This window comes from Anopheles maculipalpis, chromosome 2RL (assembly GCF_943734695.1).
Source record: "Anopheles maculipalpis chromosome 2RL, idAnoMacuDA_375_x, whole genome shotgun sequence".
Classification (NCBI taxonomy): domain Eukaryota; kingdom Metazoa; phylum Arthropoda; class Insecta; order Diptera; family Culicidae; genus Anopheles; species Anopheles maculipalpis.
This window is the reverse complement of record NC_064871.1, coordinates 44,108,012-44,124,287: the sequence shown is the minus strand read 5'-3', so window position 1 is coordinate 44,124,287 and position 16,276 is coordinate 44,108,012. Positions and strand designations below refer to the sequence as shown.

The 16,276-nt window shown below is 41.8% G+C and overlaps 1 protein-coding gene across 7 annotated transcripts in view; it reads right to left on the bottom strand.

The window, feature by feature from the left end:
• LOC126556653 (uncharacterized protein CG43867) overlaps positions 1 to 16,276 on the bottom strand; it is a 135,088-nt gene that overhangs the window by 28,513 nt on the left and 90,299 nt on the right. For all 7 annotated transcript variants that reach the window (XM_050212047.1, XM_050212048.1, XM_050212051.1 and 4 more), the window contains one exon: positions 5,480 to 5,542. In XM_050212047.1, the coding sequence (XP_050068004.1) occupies positions 5,480 to 5,542 (63 nt within the window). The remainder of the gene's footprint in view (positions 1 to 5,479; positions 5,543 to 16,276) is intronic.

Genomic DNA, 16,276 nt, shown 5'->3' with positions numbered 1-16,276 from the left:
TCGATCGAGTGTTGCGCTATCGCGGGATGTGCAATGACGTTGCAATAGAGATGTGAAACCATTTTCGCAATCGCAAATCATTTTACTAACCGAGATGTGTGCCATTTCTGGTGTGATTGGTCCCCATATTGAGTGGACGGCAAGCAGGAGCAGGTGGGTGGGGAAATTAATTTATTTCCAACTTCTGTCAGGCGCGGGTGTTGTGAATGACGTGGATGAAAATTTTCTCTGACAGCAAAGTTGCAAATGGTTTAAAGTGGAAATTGTGATGAAAATATTTTTCCCTTAAAATTGGGCACAACATAAGAGGAACAGGAAAATGGTTTTAATTATCGATCGGAGCTGAGATTGATTTTTTTGTCTCTAGGCGGGTAAAAAACGTTTAATTAAAAGAAGAGCTACTGTTGGATATCATAGTAAATAAGGGGGAGGCATGTCAATAGTGATTGCACAAGTATTATCACTTTGATGTCTGTTGGTTGACAGGACGTTGCAATTGATCCTTTTCGATCTTGTTAACTCTTATAGCTATTTGATATATTTTAAAATGGCAATTTAAAACAAGTTTACCTAAGGATATAGGGTGCCGTAGTAACTCTAAGCCCTAGAAAAGTATAATGGAACAAAATAATGATGAGGATGATGATAATGCATACAACATTTTGTTGTGGTTGTGCACGGCTGTAAGATTCGGGATCGGGAACAACTTGGAAGATACGTGTGAAGTACTTCTGCCAAATTCACCCAAAAAAAGGGTGAACTCATATCATATCTACCAATGTCTTCCATCCAGCATGCCGGTCGTTTACGTCGCCAAAGTGGCCAGTCTGGCTGTCGGCCAACATTTGCGTCGCCAGCGCCGACACCGTGGGAGGGTTTGGCGAGGCCTGACCCGTCTGCACAACCGTTTCAAGTGAGTAGTTGCTGTCTAGGATTTGGGAGATTTTCAAGTGTCTCGCCAGTTACGCCAGCATGTTCTATGTTTGTTTCCTACGTACTTTCCTCGGAAAGGACGGTGCGTGCCGTACGAGGTAGGAGTGTGTCTGGCCATTTAAACGATGGGGCAGCCAAAATTGAATGCCTTCAGCATATGGGCGCACGGCAGGTTACTGATAAACTTGTTATTTTGCCCAACGAAAGTGTTGTTTCCAGCTACGATTGTTATGCTGGTAGCTGGTGAAGAAGGAAGATAAATGGAGCCAATGTTTGGCGAAAACAAATCAGCTTACAGAACGTTGCTTGATGGTTCTTTTGGGCCCAACTATTTTGACATTGTTTTTCGTTTACTATTTACTGGCTTGAGAGAAGATTGAACTCGATGAGATTAGTATGGTTTTGTCGCAAAATCGCACTTTATTGATCTAACATCTGTAAGGTGGAACTTTCAAGTTTTCATCCAAACTTGAATGATATTTAATATGTAAAACATGTACAAATGATACATTGCAAAATTGATTTAGAATCGCAAAAGAGGAAAAACTTTTTACTTCGAACAATTTTCACCCAACATGTTTTACACACACTACATCCCCACTTGGCAAGGGATGAAACACCGCGAAAGAACGATCATTAGTTTGTCAATGACATCGGAACATTTGGTCGATTTGTTTCAAAAGTCGAGCCAAAAGCACACACTTTGAACGTTAAAACGAAAATAAGCACCTTTAACGATTTAACTTAAGCGCACTAGTGTGACAGAAAGAGGAGCATAACCAAGGGAACAAAAAGCAAGGGAAAAGTTGGTTCTTTCACCGAGGTCCTATCATTTCTGCCTGCGACAAAATTGAATTTCGCCGAATGTGAGCTCTAAAAACTCGCTTCTACCACCGGGTAAAGGTACGGTGGGGGGAAGTTCAATAAATGCGCACCAGCAGCAGCAGCCAGCTTGGTGAGCATGCTGGAAATGTGTAGACATTCCGTTCGATTTGCCCAGTGGCAATAAACTTCGTCAAAGGATTGGGAAAAATGCACTTGAGAAGGAGCAAAAAAACAAAATAAAATGGGAAAGACAAAACTTTTGCCTTCGACGAGCAATACCGAGGACACATTCCGTGGAAAGGTAAAAAGCTGGAAGTTCCTTCGTTTCACAATTTCTTCTTCCTACAGACAATTTGCTGTCGAGCAAAAGTGATCACACTTAGCTTGGAAGAGAGTAGAAGAAAACAGAACAGTATTGAAAGGATGTCAGAATAGTCAGGTGAGAAAAAGGCTTTAATTTCTTTGCCTTTCTTCTCCAAACTCCATGCAGTAATTGGAACTATTTCTTACGGCTCGCGAAATCGATAGGTTGCAGGTGAGCTTTTCTCAGTTAGTGCATATTATGTAACGCAACGAGAAATCGATCTCGGTATGGGACTTTTTTGTTTACATCAAACTCGTAATCGTATTGCCGCCCTCCCTTACCACATTCCACCCAGGGCGCGCACTTCTGCTGCTTGTCATAAACCGACAGGAACGTATCGGATAATTACTATGTAGGTCAAGGCTGCAAGACAGCGGCAAGAGAGCGTGCTAATCTGCGCGGCTACACTGATACGGCGTTGGGGTGGCTAACCTTGCTAAAAGGCACACCACACACCCCAAGAATCAACAAAACGTGTAGGCCTATTCTGTAAGCTCTCAAGTGACCTCTCGTTTGGCACACACAATGGTTCTCTCTTCCCAGCCGTTGGGAGCTTCATATCCTTTTGTATAATACAGGGTTCCCGTGATTCGTTTACCTTATCTCATAGATCCTGCGACATTTTGTTATGTTGGTGTTGGTGCTGTTGTGCTAAGCAGTTGTTGACTGCTGCTGCTGCGACGAGACGTTTGCGGGAGATGGTGAGGCGCGTTGATGGTAGTACACTACGTATTAAAACAACTCTTGCACTAGCGAACACTAAGCACTAAATTTTAGGAAAATTGGATTTAGATGGTTTGAACATTTATCTTCTTGAAAGTCTAAAGTAAAACAACAAATTGTACAAAAAAGAAGCATTCAAACTGTCTCATTATTCAAGCACAATTTTTACAGTTTTATTTTGTTTTTTGTGTTTATTATTTTTATACATTTTTCCACCACTTAGTGGTTTTGATTTTGTATTTTAAATTCTCTTCTACACCGTCAACATTTAATGCTTTACAACGTGAAACGATACAGTCTTAGGACATTAGAAAGAGCTAGGAAGCGTTATCTCTCTTCATCTGTCCTCTCTGTTGCTCTCTCGCCGTAAGAAATCGACAGGCAGAGATGAAAACATCAACGGAACAACGCTTCCCAAACGAGAACCGGATGACACTTTCCTAACCCAGCACTGAAAGGGCAGACGAATCTGTATCCGTCTTCTTTGCAAGCGTCAGAAATGAAGCACAAGCCCCTCGCGTGCAATGATGCTGGTTATCGATTTAAGGTAAAGGAGTTTTTATTACTTCCTCAAGGTTTTGCACAAGTAGAATAGCACCCATGTACGCGAGTACTCCTGTTTGCGCAATCGATCACACACACACACACACACACACACACACACACACACACACACACACACACACACACACACACACTTACACAATCCTGTTCACATAGATGATGAAAGGATTCCGACACGCGTCGGACGGGAAATAAGAAAACACTTGCCAGGACATGTTTAATAATCGGAACTAGTAAAGTGTATTTTAAGGCAAAAATTAACTTGAAAACTCAAATAATCCTTTCGTGGCATGCACACATTTCTACCAATACCCTTAAAAAAAAAATCTGGCCACATTACACCAGTCAAAACGGTAATGTTTTTCTTGTTCCCTAATGATTCTTATATCACTGCTTTACTTTGCACAGTACGATTTAATTATTTTTCCAATAACCAGAGTGCACTGAACAGGAACACAAACACACAAGTTTTGTTAACACTGACGCCTTTTTTTTTTTTGTTGGTGTTATTTTGTATGACCCAACGCGACGCGCAACGGAGCTGACTTGTCTGTCGTCCTGTTTTCGTTTATCCTACAAAAACGAAGCTTGCACTCGAAAAACACACCCACAAAGCTTGAAAAGCCCGTTAGCGTACGTTGGATAAGAAAATTGTATCTTTCCAGCGCATACCCGTTTTGTGTAAAAAATATTTTCGCCCGTCAAAAAACGCGAGACGATGAACCAACCAAACGTTGTTTCCTTCCTTCGATGTCGATGTCGTTGCGCGTTTCTAGAGGCGGCGTATACGTGTGTGTACGCGCGGAGGAAAAGCGATGGAAGAGGAGCGAGGTGTGTATGGGTTTGAGTATGTATGTGTGTGAGGCTTTACACTCACACAGTGATAGATTTGTGGAAAATGAAGGCGAGTGTCAACATGCGGTTTAAGGGAATGGATTGGAATGATGAAAAAAGGACCCCCTCCTAATACATGCTTGTGTGGTGACCGCGTCCATAAGATGCACGTGTTTGTTGAGGGAAATCGATGGAAATTGTTATTTCGAAAAAGTTCTTAAACGCAGGAAAAATTGAATCCTTTTTCCCATGCTCATTCAACCGTTCTCTTCAAATTGAAGGTTATGCACCTCAGTTTCCTTCATCCTAATAAGAGGAAGATTTTCCTCCTTTTGAACAGTTCAATGTGTTTGTGTGTGACAATAGGCTTTCTACGACTTTTTTGGCTATGTGTTCGTCCTCTGCAGCCTAGTTGGTATTTGTGATGTCTGCTCGTTGATGTGCACACATTTGCGCATGCGGAAAATCCATCGCCAACCAAGTCCTTCGAGCGGTTGGTGGTGATGGTTGGGAAAAATGGGGAACAGAACATTGAACTGAAGTTGACAACGATGGGATGCCAAATTTGACAGCGAAACGGTAAAAAGCTAGTACGGGGCTTACAGTGAGCGGGAGCTTTTCGTTGAGGGTTGATTTGTCCTGCTGGAAGGAGCTTTCCCGTGCGAGCTAGAAAGCTTTGCATGGCAAATTGGGAAAATAGCAAAGACAAAAACCATCACAAAAAAGGATCGGATAGCAAGGAAAAGAAGGAAAGATAGCAAATGTGTCTCCAAGGAAAATAGCTCAGGATACTGGAAACAGATTTTCTAATTCATTGTATTTGGATTATTACAAGGACATTTTCTTAAAACAATAATACAGTTTTACTGGATCCAATAGTGCAATGTTTATCTTACTTCCATTTTCTCCTTCCTTTAATAAAACATTCGATACGACACAAATTTGAGAAATTTGTCCATCCCCTAATCGGAACTTTTTCACCCTCGTCGATTTCTTTTATGTATGTTTATTTTGTGCTTTGTTTGCTTTTAATCACATCAAATGAATTAATGCATGTCGTGTGCGTTTGGGTAGGGTGACTGAAGAAAGGAATAGATCTAAGAAAGCGATCGAGCAGAGTCAACCCATCGAACAAATTTCCACAACAATTTCACACTCCATCGATTGGCATCAAATACAAAGATTGTACAAGTTTCAGTACTTTAAAAGATGCATAAATAAACTTTATAAACCTACCTTGTCTTCAGCCTCGTCGGCTCGTTCCTCGGCTTCGATAACGCGCTGCTCCAGTTCGGAGAGCTGAGAAAAAAAGAAAAGAAATAGAAAAAAGTCACTTATAAACGTAGTTCAGTAAGAAAGCAAAATATATTTTCCACATAACGATGGATAGAAAACCAAATTGACGATTTTTATTCGTGTTTTGTTTCGATGCAATGTGTCACGGCTAAGCGGCGATGTTTGTTTTGATTGTGCTTCAAAATGTGACGGATAGATGGCGCTGGCTCGGCAAACGTTCTACGATGTTTTCTGAGCAACGCGTTAGCGAATGGCGTATGAGAATATTTATTTGCTGTTCTGTATGAATTTAAACATTTTTGTTTTTGACGAACATACGAAACATACAAATTTTTTTTGATAAGCTTCAATAACTTAATACATTTGCCAGCCAAACCATTTATTTTTAGTACACTAGTTTCTGGCATCAAATCTCCATATCTTCATACCACGGGATTTCATTTTCCCACATTTATCTGTAATTAAGTGATAGAAAAGTTTGTTGCAGCAAGATACCACCGAATCGCACGAGAGATTTGTCAATTTACGAACTTCGAAAGCATCGACTTTAGCGCGCCCGTTCGCTTCATAATGAGCAATCTTGATGTCGTTGTTCTTTGTTGGCCGCCTGCACCAACAGCAGTCCATATCTACCTTCTGCCAGCGAGAGTGACTTTCGTCCGCTCGACCACCAACAGCCAGTTGTTGATGACGGCAATTAGTGCTAATTAAAATTTCGTTTCGGGAACAACTTTCCCACCCGGGCGGCGGCAAGGATATTTTCGGCTACAACCAATTGCCATTCAACAATCGCATCACACGGCTGGCAGAATGCACCGGAACCCACACAGAACGTCCCGGGCCGGGCGTGTCAGAGAGGAGGCTAGGGCCTTCATCGTCCGACACCCCGATTTAGTAGCAGTAGCGCACGAACGCGTTAACGAACGTTTCAGATTCAAATGAGACGCAAAAGCCACACGGTGGCAGTGAGAAAATACAAACTAATGATCATGGTACACTCCGGGACACTTTCGGATTCTCCCATAATGGACCTGCTTGGATTTGGGGGTCGTGCCTTATACTTGGGATTTCTTCTGTTGGGAAACGAGAGCCGAAACAATTGGTACTCGTAAATGGACGAGCAAAAAAAAAAAGGAGGAAATAAGGAACGATCGTCATTAAAGTGAGGCCGACGGGAATGGTGTTCGTAGATGCAGCTAAACGTGCCCGGAAATGTCGGGAATGATTTAATAAAAAGGAGCCTTGCGAAGTGGGAAATTTGGTTTGCCAAAAAAAAAAAACGCATGAAGAGAAATTTGCAAATGAGAAAGCTTTGCAGGATGAACGGATTGTGGCATCGACCATAATTAAAAAAATTGGCTTCAGAGCATAACATGGCGATCAGGGTTGGCATTTCAGTTTTTAAGGATATGGAAGGATTAGGTTAAATGACCGAAAGACTCATTTTCATTCTATTCGAAAATATTCAAATGTTAGATGAAGCTATGAAAAAAACAACAGACCGTTTCAAATGGAAAGAAAAAAGTAACTTAAAGTCCTTTAAAAAAGTGGACTTGGCCTGCCATTTCGAGCTCCCTTGACTTCATTTTCCTGTTAGTAACTGGGGCCGCTATTTCTCTGCCACGTTACTGGATTTGATTTTTGCTTGTATAGCCAAGAGAGAAAATTTCGGCTCCGTAAACATTGGTTTTACCTTTCTCGGTCTTAACCGTTTAACAAATTTCTGGTACTATGAATTTACGGTCAACAGGTTGTTATTTCTTCTGTTAACAAAATGTACCCATTACATTATACGATGTGAGCAGAATAAGTCATCCCAAGCTAACTAAACAACTTTCAGGCGTTACAAGACGCGCCGCTGCGAACGTTGCTATGTATTTGCAGCAGCTCACTGCCAGCTCTAGGCAATTCCAAGCCAAAACGTTTGCTCTTGTTAAAAATTTCGAACATTTTCCACTTTTAGCAAGCAAACAGTGACAGTATTTCCTCACCCATGCTATATCCGCTGTTAACTCTGCTTAAGTGAAAGAATTTCCGGTTTATCGGACGAGCAAATCGATCGATTTTACTCTACTGCAACCCCATTTGTAGCCCTAAAGTGTGGTAAAGTACCGTACAGGGCAGCATAGTGTAAAATCTGTATCGTAACGGAGGAAATCAGAACGCTAAGCGGTAAGAAGGCAAAAAAAAACTTTGTTCCCCGTAACCAAGGTCTAATTCAATCAACCGATAATTTAATGATCGTTCGCTCGAGAAAAAAGGGGAGAAGCTATGTGTGAAAAAATTCTCACCGCTTGGCAAGGGTGGAAAATGGGATTTTGCAACATATAAGTAAATGGGCAAGTATTGGGAATCTTGGGAGAAAAAATTGAAGCAAAGTTTGATGTAAAGGTGGCACAAAGAAGGAGCGAAAAAGCGACACATTAAATGAGGAAAGGTGATTACTGATGCTATAGATGGAAAGCTCTTGATTGAGGTATAAAAAGAGGGTAGAATTTTTTAAACTATCCATTAAACTGTAGAGTTAAATATTTTACCATTAAAAATTTGATTGATTCCATTGCTTTGCTTTTGCTGTAATGGAATTCACCGAATTCGAGCGAGTATTCGCAGATCGATTTTCCAAACCGAACCTGAACCATTTCTCAACCATCATCTCCTAAGCGTTCAGAAGCTCCCCTTGGCATTACAATTCGCATTGCTCTTTTCATTCACCCGGGCGCTTATTTTCCATTTCGTTAACAAGCCCCACGGTTAGCGCACGGTAAGCTGCCGCACACAATTCGGTTATGAGTGAAGGAAAACAATGTTTAAATGAATGCCCTACAGAAACGTACCTTCCCCAGCAAAGAACAGCTCACATTGCAATGTGAGGGAGGGTTTTGTGTGGCTGTGTGTTGGCATATCATTAAGGCAAGCGATACGATTTGCGCCGAACGCGTTTCGCTGGAAGCTGGTTTCCGAACTCGATAAAAGAACTCATACACGCACACCCCAGCGTTGGTGAAAATCTATTTTGATAAATGTTTTCCCTTCCGTTTCACAGGCCAGGGAAGAGGATGTGCCAGGAAAGGGTACGAAAAATGGTTTCAGGGAGGCTTCTGGGAAAATCTTCTCGCGGAACGTTCCAGAGCCCCATTTTGCCGATTCCTTATGGCCCTGGTAGGGAAGTGGAGTTTCAAAATATGAAAGACGGCTTCGTACTGATTCGTTCGTTCTGCTGCTGCGTGTTGTACGAAAGCTACCGAGTGGGAAAGATTCTAAGCAATGGTAATACAAAATAAAGGGAAGACCAGTCTTCAAGCACTTCAGCACTTTTGGCACCTATGGCGCGCGGTAAAAGCTGACAAAATGATGGATGAACGACAGTGACGCCGAAGACAAAGCCCAGTTGTTGTTTGCGCGTGGAAACGCAACAAAAAAACCCTCCCCACATGTATTAAAGGTAGATACTTTGTAGGGTCGTTTTTCCCTGTTTGTGTGCTGTTGTGTACCTGGTGTCGTGTGATGGTTCCTGCTGAATCCATTTTTGTGCGAGGTAAATCCAGCCTGGAACTGAATCCAATTTTCGTTAAGTAAACACGGGTGCAGTTAATAACGATGGGGTGCGAGCAAACAACGAAAATGGGTTGAAGTTATTCGGTTCTAAAGCTTGTGTTTGGATGCGTGTAATTTCAATGTAATGTTGGGGTTGGTATCGATGAGTTGTCATATCATTTGCCAGAATGTTTCTAAAACATTCTACTAAACAAACTAACAGAAAACGAGGAGGAGGGTATTTGTACAATATTAAATAAAAGAAGAAAAATGGGGGAGCCCGGTGGTACAGTAGTAGAAGTAGATACAGTTAGTAACGCGTGAGGATTGGCATCAAATCCCATCAGGATCATTCTTTCCAGAATATAAGAGTAAATGAAGTGAATGACACTAGAAATTGCAGGCTTACACCTCTTAGTGCTATAGAGTTAAACAAGACGAAAAAGGAAAAGTCCGTGAAACTTAGTTTGAAACTTTCTTCTACAACTGAGCCAAGTGCACTTCAATAATTATAAAATTCAAGTAGCATCATGACTTACTTATATTTCTCTCCAAATAGACTGTTTTGATTCTTCAAAAGAGGTATCGAAATTGAGTTTTGACGAAGGTATGGAAGATGAGCTGAAAATTGTAATGAAAACCCTCTTATGTAACAAATTCGAGTCCTTTTTACACCTTATTCATGGCATCACTAAGCGGAAAGACTCCTACGTCTAATTATGTTATTTTCCTGAAAAAGTTCACCCGTTCATCTTGAAACTTCAACAAGTGGTCGAAAAATTACCATCCGATGAGGAGAGCGAGAGACAGAATAATAAAAGGAACAACAAACTTTTCTATCCTTCTGCAAAAAAAAAAAACCATCACCTCGCAATGCTATGTACATCGCTCAAGATCATTCTTGTTGCTGTGGGCAATGTGGCAAACGAAACATAAGCCGAAGAGAGCTGTGTGTCACTCCCCCATAGCCTACCTATCTACAGTGTAGCTCCTGAAGATGAAATTGTGCAACCATAGCAACCGTCGGTTGGGAATATTTCCCCCCTTTCGAGACGCTCAATTCTTAGCAGAAGCAATAGGGGTGAAAGACCATTTTTATGCTGCAGGCAGGAAAATTCTTTCCCGTTGCAGTGTTGCGTACGATTTCTCTTTTTTTCTCTTTCCTTCCTTTTATCATTCAGCCCCATTTACAGCACGATGAAATCAAACAGTACAAGCTACAATTTGATAAATTTAATTCACTTGGTGTCCGTTTGCAATCTCTTCCGCCTCCAAAACCGAGCACGCACGTACGTAAGATCGGTAAGAATGGCGTTTTTCTCTTGGTCACTCAAACACTCACACACGCAGATTCCCTTTCTCGCACATAGTTTGTTCGTCTTTAATTTTCCTCTCTTCAGCATGGCAAATTTTCCCATCCGTTGTTCCCACTGTGTATAAGGGAGTGGGAGAAAAATTCAAGTGCTGCTAAAGGTGCCCGTGACGACCTTTTGTTGTGGTAAGCTGTTGTGTCTGCGGTGGGAGTTTTGTTCCCATCGCCAAGGATACTCGGCACGGGATGAGCACAATCAGCCTAACGAGGGCAGGTGAATCTATTTTCCTCGGCGAATCGAATCGGCTCCAATGGAGTGAAACACCGGGCGTCTCCATGCGATTTGGGCGTTAGAAATATTTCGACGTTTGCGGCACTGACTGTCCTGCGATGGTGAGGAATCGCCATGAGGAAGATGCTTTCGGTAAAGGTGATCAAGAGCATGGGAAGCACGTGGGAAGGCTGTGCGTAAGGACACACTCCTAAGGATTATGGACGTTCGAGGAAGAAAGGAACCGTTCAACGATTCTTCTTTGTGTGTTACGCTTTTGTTGTGGGTATTGGGCCTTAAAAAATCGGCCTATTATTCAGCTATTGATTGTCGGTCCAGGTTCAACCGACACTCGACGGCTCCCCACACCCAACGGTGGATTGATTTTTTGCCGATTTTTTTTTTCGTTTGCTTACAATGTCCGACGCGCGACTGACACCCTACCTATGTAGGGTGGAAACGAATTTTATCTACCATCAAATTTTATTGTACCCGCAGACACTGGTTTACGGACGATTCCGAATGGAACCGTGACTAAACAAACGACGAAGCAAACCCAAGACGGGGAGGCAAACAGTTCCCTCCAACCTCTTATTCTCGAAGCGAATGCGACGAAAATGCTGATGCGTTGGGCAATTTGGAAAGCTTTTGTCAACGTCGGCGCACTTGTTGATATTGATTTGTGAGAGCAATTGTGTGAGATGGCGAGCTGCTGTTTTGCGGTGATGAGCGTCGTGTATTACGTGTTGGAGAACATTCAATTATAATTGGAAAAAAGTAATTGCTGGGATATTTTACTATCAACACTCAAGTTTTACCTAAAGATTTCAAAATGTAGCACAAGTAATTGACCTTTTTTAATAAAATTATTTTCCATTTGTTAAAATGGATCGTTCATATGACTAGAAAATAAAATAAATACACAACTGTCTTCCAGCACCAATGAAAATAATTTAGTACCGAACAAAACCCATGGAAGTGTTTCAAATTCAAAGAAAAGCATTACAATGTAAGGTATTCGTTAGTACCTGTGTTCGCTTCAATTCCTAGAACTCCAAGCGCAACAAAGGACGTTGCACCGATGGCAGAGAATTACCATTAGATTACCCTTTTCTCCGAAATTTGGAACTAGCGCTATGCCAATGTGACCCAATTTCCTCGCACTCGACATTCCAATAACATGGCATGGTGGGTTGAACTGCTCGCAATGCTCCCATAAGACCTACACCAACCAGACCAGTGACGATGCGCTTTCGAACACAATTACGGCCATGCTGTCGTGCTTCTGGCTTGGTGTTGCGATGCATGTAACGCTTCATGTAACGCCATTTATTCCGCACACCATCACCGGGGACATGTTGACATTGAGAAAGACAGGGAAAATCCCGCGTACATGTGGCATAGCGGTGGTGGTACCATTACAACCTAGTGCCACGAAGGAGTTTTAGTTTTATTCCTTTTTGTCGTGTACGGGTGGATAAATGTTTCGCGAATCTTTGATAGTGGTTTGATATGATTCAGGAAAATTGCTGCACAAGACAAACATGGACCTACTTATATACAGAGCACACACACATACACAGACGTATGTCGAGCAAAATGCATTGCAGCAAAACGGGGGGTTTGCTATTGTATGCATCCTGTCATGTTTGAGGAAATGTAACATTGTAAGACGTAGACTGGGAGCGTGTCAAAAAAGCCCTTAGAAGGAGGACAGTATTTGTGCACATACCCTTACAGGTACCGTAAAAGAGGTTACAAGTCGGTTATAAACTTTGTCAGACGAATTTCTTTATGTTCTATTTCTATTTAAAGTCTTGTTTCCATTACCATAAGGTTCCGAGTAGCAGGAAAGATAAATTTAAATAATTTTATGATCGCCACCGGTTCTGTGAAGCGATGAATGAATTGGATTGCTGATTGGACAAAATACAACCATCGAGCGTGGTTTGTGTGGTTGGAATGAAATTTGATAAATTTCCTTCCGAGTTTTGAGCTAACTACAAATGGATAAAGGTGCTGTTTTCTCCATCCTCCGAAAACGTAAACATTTCCCCCTAAAAACGAAAGTAAAGTTTTACCAGCACAACTGTTTTCTGTGCGGTTAACACCGATGATGATTGTTAAAACAATAAAATAATTTCCGACTGTTGTTGCCAACTGTGACATGTTTTGGTTTGGACTGGCAAAGAGAAGAGCGACTAAAGTGATGCTAGTTTTTCCCCGTTGCCATGCGTGCACTCGGGACTCATTTCCCGGATGCGCCCTGCCGGAAGCGATACAGGGAGCTCATGCATATTTTATCCAATAAAAACAAAGCGCTACTCATCCGTCTTATCCGAAGCGCAGGAAGTCTGGAAGATGGCTGGCTGGTCTCAACAAGAATGGATCAGGCACCAACCATCCCGCTTTCTGGGATGGGAAGTTTCAACCGGCGACGAAGGAAAGAAGGTAACTTTAACTGTACCACGGTGCGACAGAGACATGTTTTCCATTATCTATTGCTGGGGTAAAAGTTTCGTCCGTGCGTTCACGATTTATGATGGAAAAAGTTGGTTTGCGAGAAAAGAAGGCGAATGGGGTGTAGTGTGTTGTGTCCTTGGTAGTTTGTCAGCTGTCTTTCTTACTCGTAGATGGAAAGTGTGGATCGGTTGTGGGAAGAGTTAAGCTTTAAGATTTGCATATTGTTGAGTTAAGTTTGCTGCATTTGTTAGATGCTTAGTTAGAAAGCGTGGCCTGAGAGGTCACTTTCCATTTATTGTATGTTGTTTAACTTCCAACTAGTTGAATGTAATGAAATAGATGTAAAGTTTTCAGAATTTTCCCACTTGTATTAATGCCGTTTATACTATTTTTTACTATAACTATGCATACTAGCTTTATACTAGTTATCAGTTTTTATTTTTGAAAATAATCCTTACATTAAATTTGATATATTTTTGAAGATTGTGTTACTCATTGTCTTCTTCCTGCTTTTGTTAAAAAATGTATTCTCATTGAATTATTTCGTATTCAAATTAAGATATTTTTCAACATAATTGTTGGAGAGTGGCTGGAAATGGAATGGAGTGTCTGCTTTATTGACACAAACCATTCTTAGCCATCTGAAGGATACTATAAGGTCCGCAAATAAATAACGGCCGTGGTGCCACTGTGGACTGTGGCGCGATTTTGACGTTTACAAACGTCATAGATCAAGTTCGAAAATGTTCAAGTTCATCATCAAACTGTGTAAACAGATAAGTGATTATTTTGTGCGAGTAAAAGTTCCTTGTTCTTGAAAATGTCGGATTTCGAGCCGAATAAGCGCCATATGCAAAAAGCGTTGCTGTTTTTGTTTCGAGCGAAGAAAACGACAGCCAAAGCGCATCGAGAGCTTTCGAGTGTTTACGGCGATACTGAAGAAGGTGTCGGGATTGGTTTCGACCCTTTTGAAGCGGTGATTTCGCCGTGGAGGATGCTCAACGTGAAGCAAAACGTTCGCCGTCGAAGAATTGACGGCTTTACTGGAGGAAAATCACTGCCAAACGCAAGAAGAGCTTGCAGCCGTGCTTATTGTAACTCGTCAGGCCATATCATCACGGCTGAACGCGTTAGGCATGGTACAAAAGGAGGGCAAATGACACACGAGTTGAAGCCGCGAGACATTGAACGCAGACTCTTCATGTGTGAATTGCTGGTCCAGCGGCACAACAGAAAGGGGTTCCTGAATCGTGAAGGGAACGCAAAAAATCATGGCGATCCCCCGGTCATACCCCAACATTATCAGCTCGTCCGAACAACTATAGCTCGAAAGTTATGGTGAGTATTTGGTGGGACCAGCTCGGCGTCATCTACTACGAACTTCTGAAACCGGGAGAAACAATCACTGGTGAACGCTTCCAGAACCAATTGATGAGTTTAAGCCGAGCACTGCGTGAAAAACGGTCAGAATACTCATCACGCCACGACGAAAATATTCTGCTGCATGACAATGCTCGGTCACATGTTACGGAACCTGTGAAAAACTACCTTAATACCCTCAAATGGGATGTTTTACCGTACCTGCCGTTTTCAGCGGATCTGGCACCATCGGATTTCCATCTGTTCCGATCCATGGCAAATGGATTGGCAGAACAGCAGTTCTCCTGCTATGAACAGATCCAGAATTGATTGGATACCTGGATTGTGTCGAAAAACGTTTCATTTTTCCGACAAGGAATCCGCAATCTACCCGAAAGATGGAATAAAGTAATAAATAATAATGAGCAATACCTTGATCGACCCAATTTCTACAAATAAAAATGCCAAGAGTAAAAATAAACTTATGAAAAAACGGCCGTTATTTATTTGCGCATTCAACAGAAAAAGTATTTGTGAACACCCTGATGGTTGGGTTAAATCTCGCAAACTATGCAATCCATGTCGTTGGCCTTAAGCTGTTTCGTACTTTCAAAGAAGTACGAGCATATGATAATTTCTACAGAAACTCCGCACCGATCTAACATTCTTTTATTGGTTTCAACACAATGTTTGTGACGTGCAACAGTAGAGGTCTATGTATGAAATTATATCGTAGTAATGTTTCTGCAACGTTAAAAAGCAGGATAACACCATTAATTTTGGATTAAACAAAGACTCACCTATCTTATTTTCCGTTCAAAAACGGTCTTCTAACGTGTAAATGTATCATCCTGGCCCGGAAAAGAATATCAATACAAGGCAGCATTTAATACAAGGTAGCAAAACAAACAAAACCCTTGAAAGGATCAACAATCCTTCACCATCAACCGTAAAGCAATTCATTACTCAGAATACTGGGAACGACGTTTTGACCTTTTTTTTATTTATTCTTACCGTTAGACAACATACGACCACAGAAACACATGTTTTTACTCACAACGAATGGTTTTTCATCACATTTTCCATTCCCCTCGGTAAGGATTTATTTCTACCGGAAATGGCGTGGAATGTGCCACGCCATGCTTTGATCCCGTGCTATTTGTTCCGGATTGCCACCAAAGATCTCAACTTTAGCCATGGTCATCAAAAAATGTTTCTAACCGTGAGCGAAAAAAAAAAACCCTTTAACATCACGCTTTTACGGAAGAAATATTATCGCACATGGGTCACCGTTGGCCGTGTCTTCCCAGTAAAAACAAAGCTGGTGAACAGTAGCAACACGTGCCCTTTCAGCTTACGTTTGACGATGTGCAACGGCATTGAAAGATTGTTTTAGATTCGATGGTCATTCTCCAGCTCTCTCCCGGAGGTGTAGAAGAAGGAACAAAACGAAACGAAAGCACGCAACTCCCTGGTGGGTGACCGTGGCACGCCAAGTGCAACAATCACGAAGATGTAATTCATTTATTACCCGTTTCCCAGCTGGCGATGCAATTGAAACGGTCCCGTGACTCGAGCAAAACTGCTCACAGACTTTTCCGTGCAATATTTTGTGTTTGTGTGTGAATGCGTGTGCTTTTTCCCCTACTTTTCTAACGATAACAGGATACGGAACCATGAGAACCACGCGAAGAACCATTCTGAACCCTTTGCGCGCTGGACACGACGAAAGGGCTTGTCTTTCGAAGTTGTTTTTCATCTCATTTTTCAATAGCAGCGAACCGTTTTCCCTTCT